Source organism: Pteropus vampyrus, unplaced genomic scaffold (assembly GCF_000151845.1).
Source record: "Pteropus vampyrus isolate Shadow unplaced genomic scaffold, Pvam_2.0 Scaffold15, whole genome shotgun sequence".
Taxonomy (NCBI): Eukaryota; Metazoa; Chordata; class Mammalia; order Chiroptera; family Pteropodidae; genus Pteropus; species Pteropus vampyrus.
This window is the reverse complement of record NW_011888796.1, coordinates 5,919,500-5,938,299: the sequence shown is the minus strand read 5'-3', so window position 1 is coordinate 5,938,299 and position 18,800 is coordinate 5,919,500. Positions and strand designations below refer to the sequence as shown.

The 18,800-nt window shown below is 40.2% G+C and overlaps 1 protein-coding gene across 1 annotated transcript in view; it reads left to right on the top strand.

The window, feature by feature from the left end:
• The window catches only part of SYT16 (synaptotagmin 16), an 87,587-nt gene that overhangs the window by 62,812 nt on the left and 5,975 nt on the right, over window positions 1-18,800 (top strand). Inside the window, 4 exon segments of the mRNA XM_011384664.1 lie at window positions 58-270; window positions 5,239-5,495; window positions 10,731-11,171; window positions 14,072-14,261. Of these exon segments, the coding sequence (XP_011382966.1) occupies window positions 58-270; window positions 5,239-5,495; window positions 10,731-11,171; window positions 14,072-14,261 (1,101 nt within the window).

Here is an 18,800-nt window from a genome sequence, read left to right as displayed (position 1 = left end):
CTATCTCTGTATTCTCACGGACCTCACCTGAGACTCATGGCTTTTGTTTGCTCCCAGTTACCAGCTTTGGAGATGATGAAGAGCCATGCACATCTTCAGACACTGACGAGGAGGTGATCAAACAATTTGAGATTTCTGTGTCCCGGTCCCAGAGTTTCCGTTCACGAGCATCTGAGAACAGAAAGCAGACAGGATTGGAGCAGAACCCAAAATTCTGCCGCTTGCTCTCGACGGGTCGAGAGGACAGCACAGAAGTGTCTGCTTGTGAAGGTATTCTTTGCATTGGACCCTTTCTTTGTCTAGACCAGGGATAGCCACTGGGAAGGATGTTTTGGAGTCACGTAACTACTGCACTTTCATCTGAGAGTCCAGAGAGGAAGAGAGAACAGGGCAGGACCCAGAGGCTGGGACAGTGTAAAGGGCTGTTTCAAACTTCGCAGGGGTCTTGTCTTGCAGGGAACTAGGGAAGGGAATGGATCAGAAGTGCCGAAGCCTTGACCCCATTTGCTGGGACCCCTTCCTTCTTTGTTGTTTTTGCTTTGTTCTTTTTGAATTCTAATGACTAGAACGGTATTTATCAAGCTTTATAAAGTCTTGTTTCCTTCTGATAAGTACAAAAATTTCACTTACCTTTCCACTGACATTGAGATGCTCCCATTTGGAATGAGAGTCTATTTTCCATGTATTTATAGAACCTCAGAAGGTTTTTAAAGCCTTTCTCTTAATTGCTTGTATTACTAAGTCAATAGGTATGTTTTATTTTCCAAATAAAAATATGTATTATAATAACATTGAATAACCTTTTTCCAAACGATGCATGCCCTGTACGCTCTCTCTCATTCCCTGTAGTTTCTGGACACCCCCACTCCAGCCCCATCCTACATGAGAATTACTTGGCAAGAGTGAGGTCTTATGCCATTTTCTAGCATCTTCATACCAAGTTTACCTTTCACAAAGGGGAGGAGGGATACTCAAAGGTAGTGTAAGCACAGCTTGTGACAGTGGGTAGACCTTGATAAGAGTCCTCCTCCATCCCAACCACTAAGGCAAAATAGCCTAGAAAAAAAACAGTACAATATTTCTTTTATGCCCAGAACCCTGCACAGGACGTCAGGACAGGGAAAGGTCTGTGAAGTAAGTGTATTGGGTAAAAAGCTTGTGAAAATGTCACAATATATCCTCCTTAGTGACCTGTTCTAAATGACCTGGATTCTCTAATATGTTCTTTCTTTCCTTTTGGGCATGTCATTACTCAAACCAGTGGAAGCATACTTGTAGCTCTACCATGTTTTTCAACACAGAACAGTAGAAAGAGGAAAAGGAAAGCTCAAAATTGTAAGAGATAACAGAGAAGAAATTTCTGACTTGACATAAGGATGAGGCAGGCAAAAAAAGAACAGGAAAAAAAGGAGAATTAACAACAACAAAAAAACTCTATTTATCAGCAGGAATATTATAATTTACTATCCATCATGTAATTTTATTTATTGATATGGGCTAACATAACATATTTTATTGCTATTCTTTTTAGCCCAAGAAAAGCCAAGAAATAAAAGCTTTATGTAACCAAAGCATAGTACTGACACTGGCATTTCCTCACACCTCCTCCTGTTTGTCTCTCGTTCCACTGAGAGGGCAAATGTTAGCTAATGAAAGTTAATAGCAGTTAATTCCCTAGCAGTAGCTTGTTTAATTCTAAAGATAATGGCCCCATTTCCCAGAAGCCTAACTATCTAGTTTCTGACTTATATTATTGGCCAATATTCTGAGAGTTCTGATAACCACTCTAACCCTTACCATTCTTGAAATTAGCACAACCTTTGTCATAACTGGTGATTCTGAATTTTTTGACAGATGGTGATAGAAAAGGTAAAATTTTCTCCACTAAAGAGAGGAAAAAGTCCACTATATTGAATGAATTACCTATAGATTTTTGGGAAAAATTAGCAGGATTTTTCTAGAAATGAATAACTGCATGCTAAATTTTAGCTTATCAAATGCTAGGAAAATGTTAATGTAATTTTTATTTTATATTCTATTTTATTTTATTTATTTCTCCTCCTCCCCCCTCCTCCCTCTCCTCTGATAACCACTAGTCCATTGTCCATGTCCATGAGTCTCTGTTTTTTTATCTTGTTCATTTGTTCCTTTTAGGTTTATATCCCACATATAAGTGATATCATGTGATTTTCAACTTTTTCTATTTGGCTTATTTCGCTTAGAATGATTATCTCACAGTCCATCCAAGTTGTTGCAAATGGCATTATTTCATCTCTTCTTATGGCTGAGTAATATTCCATTGTATATATGTACCACAGCTTATTTAGTCAACCATCTATCGTAGGACACTTCAGTTCCTTCCATAATGTAATTTTTATTGAATTATTTTTTTTCTGTGTCCTTTCTTTTTGTTTGTCTTTAGTTTGGTGAATTTGTTTCAACGATAAAGAATAATGAAGAGATTAAGGGTCCACAGCAGAGAGGACTTTTTTTTTTTAATTGTTCTCTATTTAACTATTTTCCACTCTGCCTTAAACATGATTTTCTAAGATCAAATTTAATTGCAGGCAATTCTTACTTTAAAAATGTACTCAAAATATCAGATCAATGAAATTAAAGGTCTAAATTTGAACCAGGAATAAATTACTGGTAGGTTGTCTCATGTTTCATCTTAAGTAAGATCCTTCATTCTAGATTGAGTGGTGAGGTTGTTAGAACTAAAGCAATGGTATCTTCATATTTCAGACAGGTTCTCTCTTATCTCATGTATCTAATTTAGTGTTATTTGGCATTAATTGTCACTGCATTCCTGACAATGTCAAAGAGGGTTTGGGCTAAGTGATCTGGATCAGAGGTTGTGCATCAAGTCTTTGGGTATGAAAGGTGGGCTGCAGAATAATAGTTTACTTATAGGAGGTTTTTTTCCTTTGGTTATCATGCAAGGCCTTATTTTTGCTTGTGAAATATTTAGTTCTTAGGATAGCACTTAATAGCTAGACATTACCTTCCTTGTGTCATTAATAACAGCTCAATTATGCTCAAAATTTGTGGTCAGTTGTGTTTGAGATGGTGTATCAATCAGGATTTTATATATATCAAGATGATATCAGGGACCTCTTTATACATATATAAAGAGATATTCTGCGAAGAAGAGAGCACTTGTGGGGGCTGGCTAGGCAACAGAATCACACAGCTCTGAAATCTGTAAGACAGGCTGTTGGGAAGAGTAGGCTGAACTTCTCAGGTAGGAGCCCAAGCTGCAGCCCATAGATGAAATTTCTTCTTCTCCAAGGACCCCTCAGTTCTCCTCTTGGGGTCTTTCAATGGACTGATTATATAGGATAATCTCCTTTACTCCAAGTCAACTACTTAAGGTCTTTAATCACATCTACAAAGTACCTTCACAGCAACACCTAAATTAGTGTTTGAATGATTGGGGCCCGTAGGCTAGCCACATGGACAGGTAGAACTGACTGTCAGAGATGGCAAGCAAAAGAGTATATGGGTGATGGCAGGAGAGAGGAATTCGGGAGAGTGAAAGAAAGTAATCGGTTACACTCCATCAAAGTGGGATATGGACTAAACAAATTCAAGAATATCTGTGCTGAAATAAATATGGTTGATGTGACATAACTATGCCCTATAATTTCTAAGAAGCCAGGATACATTTCTCTGACAACAGGCAATTACTTCTCTGTATGTGTTTAAGGTGACTTGATCTGCTTTAATTTAAAGCACGGGAAGACGGCTTTATGTAACAGTGAATCAATCACCTTTCCCTTTCCTCCTCCTTGCAACTTGTACCCCAGATTTGCTTTTCTTATTCATCTTTGAATGTCTGTCAAGGAAAATGGTTTGTTACATTAATATAGTTCTAATGTTTTTCAGTTATGAATAGCTTTTCAAGGCTTAATGTAGCTTTTGAAAATTCCCTTATTACTGATCTAGGTATTATCACCATAGGAGCTGAAGTCATGAGACAATTTTATGGGGGTAATTTCTTGGCAAAGTTAGATTTTGTGCTACAATCCTGCTGGGTGCTACACACGTTGATGGATGACCCACTGTTTAATAGGACATTTTAGTGTTCATGTATGTGAGGAATGGATGTGCTAATTAGAGCCTTAGAAGAAAATTCTGCTTTATGTTGTAGAGTTTTACATATGGAATATCCCTTGTTCTGTCATTTTCTGTGGACTTTTTTTTTTTTAGTGTGTTTGTCAAATACACAGTGAGGAAGTACTGAGAGAGAGAGAGAGAGAGAGAGAGAGAGAGAGGGAGAGAGAGAGAGAGGGAGAGAGAGAGAAGAAAAGGAAGAGAGAGAGAGAGGTAGGAAGAAGGAGAAGAGGAAGGAGGAAGAGGGGATTTGAGAAAGCTACTGTTTGAAGGAGTCAAAGAAGATTTGAGAGTTGTTAGGACTTTAGATAGACAGGAAGGAAAGTCCAAGAGGAACAGCTTAAGGACCTTTGTGAACAGAAATACACAAGTATTTTCATGAGCCAGTGAGACCACAGGTGAAGACAGCGAGTTGGAAGGTAGTAGAAAATGAGATTTGCTGGCTTGGATGAAACCAGTTTGGGTCAGACAAAGGCTAATATTTATGGAAGGCCTGGTGGCTAGCAGGCAGACATTATTTGATGTCTGTCTGATGGCTCATAGCATCATTTTATAGATGAGGAAACAAGGATTCAGACAATTCAAATTGTCCAATTTCTTAACGCAGAGCTAGAATTTAAACCCAGATTATCTGAATCCAAGTCCAGTCTTCCTTCCATGGATGAAGCAGAGAACTTTTTACTTGAACCACTGAAGCCTTTTGAGCAGGGGGTAATATGGTGATGTGGAAGATAAAAGGCAGAATGGAAAAGCAAAGAGACCATGTTATTGCCATAGTAGACTGCTGTTCTTGCTTTCTAGATCCACCCCCAAAGTCTTGTGGTCACTAGCTCCCACAAAATGCTAATGTGTTTATTTTAGTCTCCTAACAGAAATATACACTCTATATTCATATTATTAGAAAGTATTTACACTTCTACGCTGTATAAAGAACTAATGGTCTTTTTGATTATATGAACCAAGTTTACTCATCATATGAATGGAATTATATTTCTGCAAGTGTTATTTGCTGGGATTTTTTCTTGAGGTCTTTATTGGTATAGTTGCTAATGCTCAATTTCCCTAGGTAAATAGGTGTAAAATAATAATACATTTGAAATAGTTTCCTTATTGCGAATTTAGATTTGGATGGAGCCAGCCAACTGAATTATTCTGAGAATCTGTCTTATGGTGAAGATGACCCCATCTCTGCCCACTCACAGTCCCCATGTGAGGTGGGAGACATCAGGCACCATGGCACATCTTCTCAAGCGACCAGCGTGGTCCGCAGCCTCAGTCGCCAGTCCACAGAGGGCAGCTTGGAGATGGAGACAGCTTTTAATAACCGGGGACTTGAAGACTCCTATGCCACGGACAGCTCCTCTGTGTGGAGTCCAGAGGCAAGTTATTTGTTTTCCATTTTTTCTTGTTTGAGTATTGCGTCCCTTCGATCTTGTTCTTGTTCTCCTCCTCTCCCCAATTCCTCAAGAAAAAATTTCTACAGCAAAGAAGCATCGCCTTGAAAAACAAAGAACTAAAGAGTCTTTATTTGAAATAAACTTTTGTTCAGATGACCAAAGCCTGACCCCTGTGTGTACCAATAAAAGAATCATAAATATATTTCCATCAAAATGGAAATGAAAAAGGAGAATGGTAGCAGAATGGACCCAGCAATAATCAGGCTTCCTTTTTTATGTGAAGGAGTTTTAGTTCTTGAAGAGACTGATTTATTTCCTTCATGGTTCCAATTAAGTGGAATCTATTTTTATTTACCCCATATCTTAAGTAATGATTATCTGAATATGAGAATTATTTGAAAATTAAACTAAAATACAGTGGTTTTCTAAGTGAAATTATATAAGTATTAAGATGAGGATCTTATGATATGAGCATATTTGTTGGCTTTGAATTGAATTGAAGGTCTAGAAGGTGGCATTAGTGTGTAATGACACTCTGGCCATTGACTTTGCTTTTTGGACCAAATCTGTGATAAAAAGCTGCTTCTCCTAAATTTATTTTTCAATTAAAACTTAATACAGAATACGCCTAACCAACCAGGGGTGTGACTAGAGGTGATGATGTTAGAAATTACAATTTATTGATCAATTACTATGTGCCAGGCACTGTGCTAAGGATTTTACAAACATTGTCTTATCTTACATGCATTTGCTATTCTTTATTAGTGAAATCCTTCCTATTATGATTCTGTGACAGTCAGAGATATTAAATAGTGATGTCTAATACTTACTTTGAAATTAATATTGATGAAATAAGTCATATAAATATATGAAACTTTAATATAATTTATGGGGATAGAAGAAAGAGAGGGGTGAATGGAATTTGTTAGCAACCATCTGACAGAAAATAAACAGGATGAATCTCTTATTAGGACCTGGACTGTCATACACACCAAATGCTCATCAAGAAGAAGAAAAAAACCCCCTAGAAAATCGTGTTCCAGAGCTTTCCTCACGCACTGGGGTGTGTAGAGGGAGTGTAAGGAGGTGTGCACGTGAGGTGTAAGGAGGTGTTTCTGCTAAGGACCGGAGATGGCAGCTCGAGATACGTGGTTTGTGGCTCATTAAAAGCTGCCTTTTATATAGAGACACCCAAAGCTATTAACCTTATCAGTTTTGTAAAAAAAATTCTGCTTCTCTGCTGAGAGTCATACAGATCCTACACAGTAACGTTTAACATTTAAAAATATTCTTTTTGGCTCTCATCACAAAAACAAAACAGAACTGTTTACCTGCCTAGTAATGCTCCGTCCCCTGATCACTGTGCCATTAGGCTGAGAATCGCATTCCCCAGGTAACCACCCATCTGCCTGCCTCACGGAACTTTAATAGAAGACTTGGTGTTGAGGGCACTAAATGTTCTCAGACTCCAAAAATACCCAGACATCTCCGTGTGCTCCATTCAATCTCCTATCTATTTTGAGACAAAAACTGTAATTTGGTGCTCTTACAGTAGAACCTCAAATGCAGCTCAGAGGCAGTTCCTGTAACTGCCTGCTTGGCAGACTTAGCTTGCCTTTTAAGAATTGATTTATTTGCCTCTTAGCTGTATTAAAAACCCTGTCTTCCCCCATGTATCTGGCATCGAGAACATGTTGTGGGTCTGTTTACTTTGGGCCACACAGATGACATCACTATCTTACTAAAACAATTTGTTAGAAAATCTTTAAACCTCCATGGGTTTTGACAATGGGGCACAAGTATTCCCATTTTAAAGAAAAACTCAACATTAGAGCTACAAGAGTCATTTATTTTGCCTCAGAAGGAAACCGGTAACGCAGTGTGACTTCCTCTTAGGCTGGTGGGTTCTCTCCTGGGAAAGGCCACCAGTGTTTTCTGGCAGACCCAGGCCTCGGCAGGGAAGACGGTGGCAGGGCGGCTGGTGGTGCTGAGCACGCAGGGAGGCAGGTGTCCCACTTTTCATCTCCGCTTTCCACTGATTAACTGCTTGGCCTTGAGAAGTTAATTAAAATCTGCCAAATGGGGATAAAAACGAAGAGATTTTTTACCTTGCAGGAAGGTCAGATGGATTAGCGGTGTTAACAGTACCACATGAGGCATGCCTTTAGTTGCCTGGTGATAGGTAAAGTGTGTTGAAATAATTAATTGCTTTGAAAATACCAGGCTTCACAAATCCTCATTTCAGATCAACCCAGGAAGGGGCCACAAATCCCACTTTTTATGGGCCACTACTTGGATTGTCCCCATCCAGATCCTGGCCGCTGCCTGGGGCTGCTTCTTATTCAGTTATTTCCGAGTCCTTCCCACCCCCAACCCAGGATTTTACTACAGACCTGCAGGTGCAGTGGGCCTTTATCTGAATAGCTGATAGAAAAGTGGAGAGGTGCTCATTTACTAGGATATTTTAACCTTGGCCCTGAAGTTGATGACAAAACTGGGGAAGTGTTAACTCGTTTTAAAAGCAGGGGGCTAAAAGGATGTGAAATTTAAAGCAGTGAGTGTTTCCAACTATCTCTCATCTCGTTCCCTTCTTATTTCACACACTTACTATACATATAAATCGCTATGGTGAAAGCTTTGGAGGGGAAGAAGGGAGACATCATGATTCGACATATAGTTTGGGATTTCAAGCATTAGTACTGGTAAATCCTGGATAGTCCTGGATGGGCATGTGATGTTGGGAGCAGGGAGTGAGTTACTCAGCCTTTCTAAGTCTTAGTTTCCTCCCCCACAAAATGAAGATATTAAAATACCTCCCTCGTTAGGTTAATATGAATATTTTAAAAGATAATGTTTCTTAGCTGGATTTCCCAAAAAGCAGAGCCTACTTTGTTCGGACATGCAAGCCCAGGGAAGAGCAAGGGACAAAAGAGTGAGGCAGGGAAGAATGTGTAATCCAGTTGGCCACCACTAAGTGTGACTCACGGTTTGATCTTGTGGGACCGTACTCTAAGAAGCCGCATAATCTAATCTCAGGACATCTTTCCAAGGGGAGAAAAGTTTACTGCATGGAGCATTAACCTCACCCACACTCTGACCTTTGTATATGTGAGAGCCAGGCAGGATTCTGTAACTTTCCAAGCCTTGACTTCAACATAGAGCCTGTGGTAGGAGCTGAGAATTACATTGCATGGCGGGAGGTAAGGCTGTGGGGTTGTGCCAGGCTGAAGCCACTTAGAGCTCAGACAGGCTGTGCCTGTCAGGAAAGATGGAACAAGAGGTGAAGCTAAGAAGGTCTGAAGTGCATAAAAGCGGTTTTTACAGTCTACAAAGTTTTTAGGGTGATACCTGGCATAAGGCAGGGTTTAGTAGATGTTAGCCGTTATCACTTATGGTCCAGCAAGCGATGCAGAGATGATCAAGAGTAGGCTAGAATAGACGGGAGTTTTAACAGAAGACTATGCCTTGATTTTTGAGTTGGCCTAACTCCTTGGAGACTTGCTTCTAATATTATATCTACACTAGTCAGTTGTATTTAAAAGTCTCTATAGCAACCACTTTTATCACTTGAAACTAAGTACCTCTGAATAGAAACACTCACACACGAATGCATGCTCAGAGGAAAAGCTAAAAGAAGCTTCCTTTATTTTGCAAGAAGCCTAAATTTTCTTGGTAGACTAATGTGAATCTTAAGAGAGGGTATTTATTAGATGTCTCCTATATGTCAAGTCCTTTAATTTTCACAACAACCCTATAAAGTAGGTATCATCCCCATTTTACTGTTGAAAAAGAAAAAAGGAAAGTGGAAAGGATTAAATACCTCGTCCAGCAGCATCAAGGTCGTCAGTGATGGACTTGGGCTTCCTAAGGCTATCTTATTCTCAAGAGCCATGCACTTTCACCTGAGCTCTGTGGGAAAATTAAGCTGATACATGTGCATTTTTGAGATGTTTTATTAATACAGATTTAAAAAAAAAAAAAGGAGGTCTTTAAATTAGCAAAGTCTAGTTCCGTTTCATAAATAAGAACTGATTCTGATTTACAATTAGAAGCAGACCAAAGTTTAGTTATGCCTTAGAGTCATGCCTTCAGAGGAAAAATCAAATTAGGTTGACATTATTTATAGTGTGTTACGTGGTTGCTCATTACAGTAAATGCAGTTCAGCTCAGTTTTCTCAGTGAGGTCATCAGATCCAACTGGCTACAGGTGAATTGCTGTCTAAGGGTGATATTTCATAATGAGGAGAGCCTGTTTGAAAATAGGTAGCACCAGTCTAGTGATGGAAATAGATATTTATGGTGTCTGGTCTGAGCCAGGTTTTTTCCCACGTCTATTAAAACTTCACAGCAGCACTCTATCAAGTAGGCATCTTAATACTCATTTTTCAGCTAGAGTACAGACAGAATGGCCTATCTGGCCAAGGTCAAAAGCTAGTCAGTGGTAGAGTTATGATTTCTGCTTGGCATTCATGTATATATTCAGCCCAGGTGTTCTGTCTCCAAGTCCAGTATTGCTGTTTGCTACATGGCTGCTGGGGGCAGGGGTGGGGTCCTCCTAAGCCCATGCTACTGAGAGTGTGGTTTGAAGTCAACTGTGACATCTTTACAACCTTCTGAGAAGTGCAGAATCTCAAGCCCACTCCAGTCCTACTGAATTAGAATCCTTAGATGATTCAAGCCCACATGAACATTTGAGAAGCTCTACCCCAAATCTTCTCCCATGGAGATTGAATATTTTCCATGTGGGTCACCTGTCCCCATTTTGTCAGGATTCTTGTGTTCAGGAGGTCCTGGCTCATAGAACACAGGCCCAGACTCAACCATTTCTCCTGGGGACTCAAGGAAGAGTTACCTCTTGGCAGTTGTGTAGTTGACTAATTTTAGACTTAGTATCTCAGCTGGTTTCAATTATCTTGGTCAATTGTGCTTTTTGAGAGACAGTATATATGAAAATACTTTGCAAAATATAAAAGCTTTGTTCATTCATTCCAAAAGCATTTATGGAAATTTGTATATGTCAGGTACTGTGCCTTCAAAAAATTCTCAATCTACTGGAGAAATATACCAGTAAATTCAGTACAGATCCCTCTAATATAGGGATTATACTAACAGTCAAAAAGTGTGGGGTTCTGAAGGAGCACCAAAGGGACCCATCTTGCCAAAACATAAATGGGCATTATCATTTCCATTCCTAATCTTTTCCTCTGTCTGCAACAGGAGCAGGGTGGGACCAATTTTCAGGTGCCATCTGGGGTCCCGGAACCCATCTCAAAATGTGGTGACATGGATGTCATCTTTGAATATAGAGCTGCCAGCCAGAAGCTCACAGTGACCATTGTGAGAGCACAGGGCCTCCCGGATAAGGACCGAAGTGGCATCAACTCCTGGCAAGTACACGTAGTGCTGCTGCCCAGTAAAAAACAGAGGGGCAGGACGAGCATACAGAGAGGCCCCAATCCCGTCTTCAAGGAGAAGGTCACCTTCACCAAGCTCGAGCCCAGAGACGTGACTGCCTGTGCCATCCGCTTCCGCCTGTACGCTGCCCGCAAGATGGCCCGTGAAAGGGTGATGGGAGAGAAAGTCTTCTATCTCAGCCGCCTGCACCCAGAAGGGGAGACAAACGTGACTCTGGTTCTGGAGCCAAGAAGTAATATCAGTGTGAGTATGTTAAATGGCACCACTAATGATGTGGCGTGTCCGAGGGTATGGAATTGTCAGCCCTTGGTTTAGTACATTCAGCCAGTGAATTCAAACACCTTAATTGAATTTTCTGTTTGATTCTCCTTATCTTTGTAAGCCATGATTTACACTTTATGCTACAATGGTTTTTTGTGCTGTCTTCCCTATAACCTGCTGAATGTATTCCCTGTTCAGTTTAGGAAATGACAGGACAGTGAGGGAGAGGACGTGAGAAAACCGACAGAGGTGTCTAGGCCTTCTGGTTAGCTAATAAATGGTTCTACCACCCCTCCCGCCACCCTGCCCCTAGTATGCATTACGATGAGTCTCAGAGATAGGACTCTTAAGATGAGGGCCTTAACAAGTGTGTCTGAGTATGCTGTAACAGTAGCCCCGAACTCGAACCACTTCTAAGACTTTCCATTTACATCACCTAGCTCCTCCATGTGCTCCATCCCCTGCATCCCCTGGGGTTTTAAGGAAAGACAGTGGAGGATGTGTGTCTACAGGATGGGCAACCCATTGTTACCATGGGTTATGTGTCATCTAGTGTAAATATCACCTTTTAAAAACCATTTAAAAAGATCAGGTATCTATTTTGGGCTATTGGATCAATCAGTCATCCATTCAAAAATGTTTACTGAGTGCCTACTCTATGTCAGTGCTGTACAGGCAAAGGGGATGCAGGAAAGAACAAAACAGATGATGCCTCTTTCCTCGGGGAGCTTTCAGTCTGGTGGAGGAAGGCGATAGTAGACAAACCAGGGCAGGCCAGGAAAGAGAATGACAGGCTGCTCTTTGTTTAGAAGAGTCAGAGAAAGTTTCTTTGAGGTAGTGATAAAATACTGAACTTAAGGAATCAAGCGTAGAAGGCTGGTGACATATAGAGGACAGGATTTTAGACAGAGAGAATGGTACATGCAGGTGTCAGGAGGTGGGAAGGCGCTTGTCATGTCTGAGGAAGAGATAAGGAGTTGGGAAGGCTGGAGTGTGATGATGGGAGCTCCAGCCACTTAAATTTTTAATAGATATCTCAAAATTAATATTTCCAGGCTTCAAATTCTGAATTTTGCCTCCCTAAATCTAGTCTTTTCATCTTGGCTAAATGTAATGTCATCCTTTTAGTTGCTCGGGTCAAAAATCTTAGAAGTCATTTGTGTCTTCTCTCCTTCCCACCTGAAATCCTTTTGACTCTATCTTCAAAATACAACCAGAATTGGACTATTAAAATAGCCTGGATTATTAAAATAGCCTCCTAATATTCCCTATGCTTCTGCCTTTGCCCCTTCAGACTATTCCCAACATGGGGGTGGGGTGCGGGCAGGGGACAGAATTAGCCTTTTAAAACATAAGATAGATCGTGTCTCATCTCTGCTGAAATCCTTTTTATCTTAAGCTCTGAGTAGAGTATATCTGAATTATGGAAAACAGAAGCCACAGAAGGAATCCTGCACTATAAAGCTTATGGAAAAGTTTGATCATACTCCCGTTTCTCTGTGCCAGGCCCTGTGCTGTGTACTGGGAGCATGGAGTTGAGTGGGAAAAATGAATCCTTTGAGAATAAAAAAATTTTTCCATTCATCGGTTGTTTCTTGAACATGATTTTATGCCAGACATTGGGCTGTGCACTGTGACCTGAGAGATTTATAAGGATTCAGATTTGATGGGAAAGGCAAACTATGCAGTGATAGGTACCATAATAGATACTTCCGTAGAAGCACAGGGAAGGGGGTGATCCTCACCCCAAACTAAGCTAGTATTCCATTGTTGGATTATCATCATCTACTAGGGGCTACAAAGCACTCATTAAAACCTCCCAGCCCTATAGTTTATAAATTATATTCCATGAAAACCCAGGATTCTAGGTGCCCATGGCTTGGTAAACAAGATATTTTCCTACAGATGTGAAGAATATTTAATTTTTTTAATGCATTTATTCATTGGAGTTCTGATAAGAAGTTTTAGGAAATGATTTTAGATGTTGAGAAGAAAGCTGTGAGTAAAGTCCAGTGCAGTTGTTTCTGGTACAGGAGGTGATGGCTCCAGGAGGCTGGCTGGTTTGCCCCTCAGGGTTGATTCCCATGCCCTCTTCCTGGGTGAAAATCAACTTGGTGATCTGCTTTGCTCTCCTCCTCCTGACATGTCCGATGCACGAAGGTTGGTGCTTTGGAGAAGTGTGCATGGGAATAAACGTAACAGAAAATACGACTCTCCCCCGGGTTCAACTGCTGCCTGTTGGGTGTCTGAGATCCACAGCCCATGTGTCGGCTTCCTTATCAAATCATGGTAAAAGTGCTCATTTTCAATATAATTGATTTCCTTTGGAGTAAAAATGTAGCATCTGGCATTTTAAGAAGCAGATCTAGAGGCCAAATGTTCTATGTGGTGGTAGATGTCTAGTGGTCATTTCTCTTCTAGGGAAGACAAAATGTCCCCTGTATTGCTACATTCATCAAGAAGCTGCGGAAAACAGAAACAGAACTCATGCATGGAGAAAATGGGTTCCATAGAAACCTTCAAGCACAAATTACACAGGAGGGAATTGGGGTCTATATTAAATGTATTATTAGCTCTCCACGTATCTTAGAGGGTTTGATTTACACTAGTAATAACACCTTTGTTCATTTTGTCTTTAGAGAGGAAATATTGAATGGAGACAGCTCTTGAAACAAAGATGTCAGCTAATAATGCAGGGGCTCTCATCCATGACTGCACTGCGCTCCCCAGGCCCATTATCATTCACGCCGAGTGCTCCCTTCCTTAGTAATCTTTGGCAGCAGTTGAGATTGGGCCACAATTTCACCAAACATAATATCAGCTTTCTGCAAGAGAGCAGTGCAGCCTGGGCCAATGGATTCTTTGTTTCTCTTCCCCTCCAGAGTGCAGAGTCTCCGCTCAGCCCATCTGCCGTTTCTCACAGCGATAGTGCTTCATCCACGCAGTCGCTGTCTCATGGAGGGGCGCCAGAGCTGCTGGTGGGGCTGTCCTACAATGCCACAACGGGGCGATTATCTGTGGAAATGATTAAAGGCAGCCATTTCCGAAACCTCGCTGTTAGCAGAGCGCCTGGTAAGTGCATGTCTGTTCCCCCAGCTCTGCTCCTGCCAGGGGCACCTAGGAAGCTGTGTCTGCTTTCATCTTAATTCTTTCTCTTTTACAATAAAAGTAATCTTGGTATGGCTTAGATGAGTTTTTACAAAGGGATACCTCTGGATTTTTTAATTGCCTTTCTATTTAATTAGATTGGAGGCTTCTTCAATGTCTGGATATATCTTAACATGAAATAGGCTGACCTCTATGTGTACATTGTTTAAGGGAAAAGAATGCTCTCTTTCCAGCAACATAATGAGTATGGGCAATTAAAATCTGCTAATAGGTCCCAGGCCCTCAGACGCCTTTAAAGAGGAGGAACTCAGGCATTGGAGTGAGGCAGATCTGGGATCAAAGTTTAGCTCTACCTGCTTATCCACTAACTTTGCTCTGATTTTCTATAATATACCTCTTTTTTTCTGAATCTCAGTAGACTCATCTGGAACAAAGGAATATCAACACTACCTTCCTTATGAGGTTGTTTTGGGGCAAAATTAAATGATTTCTGTAGAACATTTAAGCATAGGGCTGAACGCATAGTGAGCTTACTAGAAATGTTACTGGTCTTGGTATTGATGGAGGAGGAGGTGGAAGAGAAAGATTTAGGGCAATACAGGACTGACTCACTACTTCTGAGAGCACCACTGGAAAGAGAGGCTCAAGACATACTTTAATAGCTGTGGTCCAGAGTTCAGGAAGCCAGAAAAGGAAGCAGCTACTGCCAGCTGTCTCTCCATACCCAAGAAGTTGGACATGGAACACTGAAATGATGCTGCTAAGAAATGAGCTCACCTTTAATGATCTTGCGTGTCAGCAAAAACAGCTTAAAAGGGGGTAGGAAGATGGTTTTTGCTTCTGTTCTGCCTTCTGGATGTCATATAAGTACATCTGATCAGAGGAACCTAATTTATTTCTAGAATTCTAGCTGCAAGAGAGTCTGAAAATGTTGTTGAATTTCTAGTCTTTGAGTATAGCAAGGTAAACTAGAAGGGAGGAGAGTAGAGGACAAGTGAGTCTGTCCCCCATAGGCACCAAAGCCTTACTGAAATGAGGATGAAATCAGTAAGAACATGGTAAGCTGCAAGAGTCAATGGACTCTGGCCTCACATGCCAGCATCAGGCGAAGAGCCAGTAGAGCTGGTAGAAGAAGGTCAGCTTGTACAACTAAATCTGGTCTCTTACTCTTTTTAGCTTTTAACTGTGCTGCATTCCACAAAATCTCTGTTCAGTGATATCTTGTTAGTCAATCTGTATTAAAGCCATTAGAGCAAGTTTATAAGGAAAGGCCCAACACTCTGGATGACAGAATAGACAGGTGCATAAGCCGTATTCTCTGTTGAGGCTCAGAGCCAGGTGAGAGCTATTTAAAATGCATAATGGGTGATTATTAATTGCACAGGTAGAGTCTCTTTGCTAGATACAGCTTTGTTTTTTAAAATAGCTCTGGATTTCTGAAAGATCTGGGTTTACTACTTTACTACTTTAGTCCTTCTTCAGAACTTTTACCAGTCTCTTTCCCTGTTCTCCTGAGATTTGGTGAGATCTGAGCAATTTTGGGGGAAGAACATGGTGGAGCTGTGAATGATGGGGAGACAGATCACACATTTATGGCCCATAAAATGCATACTGGGAAGCTTTAATTTGTATGCTGAGTGGTGCCAGGCAGCTCAGGGGAGAAGGATAGTATGGTGGCTGAGAAAGCATCAGCTGGAGGTCAGCAAACTAAAGTGTGAATTCAGGCTCTGCCACTTAGTAGCTGTAAGTTACTAAGCTTTCTGAATCTCAGTTTCCTTATTTATAAAATGGGGTCATAATAATATATACTTTCTAAATAAGATTACTGCATATAAAGCTGTGATGCTGAGGATGATACTATTGTACTTTCATACATTTCTATATGAAAGAAAATATGCTAAAGGGAAAATTCTTGTGACAAAAGTTTAAACGGAATAGGAAGAAAAAGGCACAAGTCCTAATTTGGAAATTGATCTTATTCCAGAAGTTTAAGTCAGTTTGGCATTTACATGATTTTTTTTAGACATTGTGTTGCTATTTAATTTAAAATGTAACTGATATGTTGTATGTATCTTTGCAACCAAAGTAATAGAAGACAGTGTTGCTGTGACGCTATTAATTAAAACAGAAACCCAATAGTGAAGACATAAATTTTTCGTTTATGTAGAATACTGGTACTTGTGGAAAAGCTAGCTTAATTAAGAGAAGTTGAGTCAGTAGAAGGTTCTTTTGTGGAGATTCTGAAAGAGACCTCTTGGTACTTTCAAGGGCTTTAGAATTTGGTGGCATTGGTTCTTCATTGTGTCTCACTTCATTATACCACTAACACTGCTTTGGCAGTCATCAGGCAAGCTTAGGATACATTTATAGTTCCCATATGGAAGAGAACAAGAGAGAGAAAGGATGAGGAACAAGAGTTTTATGAGGTAACTGAGCAGAGTTGGAGGAAAGAGGGGGAGAAGGAGAGGGGATGCAAAAGCAAATGGGGAGATAAAGGGGATCGACAGTGGGAGATGGCAGAGAAATCCTGCCAAGCACACTGGTCTCCAGGGTGGAGGTAGAGGGTGGGCAGGAGGTGGGACCGAAGCCCTATTAGGGTCCACCATGAAGGAGGTGACTGCCAGCATATAGACACGTGTAGGAACGTGTGTGCGAGGGTTACAAATACTGTGCTTGGGACTTTTGGCACAGGTGTGGTTATCTCCTCTGCAAAGAGGAAACATCAGTCCTACCTTATAGGGCATTTATGATAATGTGAAGAATGGTTCTTAGTGAAGCATGAAGTAAAATAGGCTGAGAGCCTGAGTGTAGATAGATACATAGATATGTGTATAACAATTGAAGAATCTAGGTGATGGTTATATGGGTGACCACCATATAATTATTTCAAATTTTCAATGCATTTGAAACTTTTAGTTATAAAATATTGGCCAGAAAGAAAGTGGTATGGAATAGTTCAGCTGCGTCAGGAGGATAAAAATAAAACAAGAGTCTTAGCCATAGATAGGGATTTCTGTGGTTGGCATTACATTGTTTTTTATTATGATGACATCTGAAGGTCCAACCCTCTTCCCCTGACTCAACCTTGGACAGGGTGGACAGGGTACCAAGCAGCTGAACCTGAGGACATTTTCTGTAGTATCCTCCATAAACCATATTCATACCAAGAAAAAGTATGTGGCTGGACATTTCTAACTTTTCTAACTTTAATCTTTTCTCTACCCATCTAATACATAGAAGACAGATGAGAGATAGATAGATATATAGATTTTTATATCTATCTACATATCATTTAGTACATTTAGTACATTTATAAATATTGTGACGAATGCTGTTAAGATGATACAGGCTAATCTACAGATCTGGTGGCAAGGGATAGTCGTACATGGTAGATGGTCCAGATGAAAAAGCAGCTTATAGTGTCTGGTAGACATCTGAAATACTGGCATGCATTTACAAATGCTTTTGCAAAAGTTACCGTTGAGAATTTGAAACATTTGATTATCTTTTGAATTTGGCTTCGTGGGAAAGCAGTTCACTAACAGTTTAGCAGCTCTGTTCTGTTTTCTTTTCCTGGGCCTGCCACCAAACACTGCATGGCCTTGACATTTGTTTTAACCTCTCTGAATTTCATTTCCTTCCCTATTAAATGAGGTTAACAAGCTAATGTTACCGATACAAGTGCTATGTTTTTTTAAAAAAAATGTTAGCTATTCTGTTGGCAGGTTCTCTTTCTCCATCTCCATTTTTACTATGTCTCCTTCTACAATGTGTTACTGCATTGTGTATATATACACATATAATGGTTCTTGTCAAAAACTATCATTAAGCTGTCCCTACCAGTTAAAAACAACAAGTTCCCCAGCCTCTCAGCATGTGCTTGATTAGCCACATGTGATAATTGCATCCCAAATAATAATACTTACAGCAGCAGCATATTAACTTTGTTAGGCACTCACAAAGTGCAGAGAGCAGAGGAAATAAAAATAAGACAAGTCAAGCTGCCGTATGTTTAGTGTGAAGAACAAGTAGGATGTAGGGGGTACACTCTACAAATAAAGTCAGGGAAAGAGGGACTAAACAAAGATGGGGGCATACCACCTTACTTTAAAATGCTGGTCCAGTTTTCAGTTAAATATAGTGAGTATTAATTGCCACTATATGCTCAGAATTATGGCTAATTTGCATGAAGATTTGCATGCGGCACTGACTTATTGAGTACATATGTGGCATTCTTTTACTTAATCAAATCATTTAATTCTTACAAACATATCCAAATTAGAAAATTCCAAAAGCAACCAGAAAATATAGTTACTGTGGCACATGAGTTATATCTCAGTAAAGCTGTTATTTTAAAAAAAATCTAAGAAGAAAAAAATAACAACAACAACAAAAAAGATAAAAGCTCCGTTACCTTCAGTAAGACAGAGAACAGAGCTCTCAACAGCAATGATGAAAGTCAGAGAACAAGGGGGGAATATCACCAAAGTCCTGAGAGGAAAG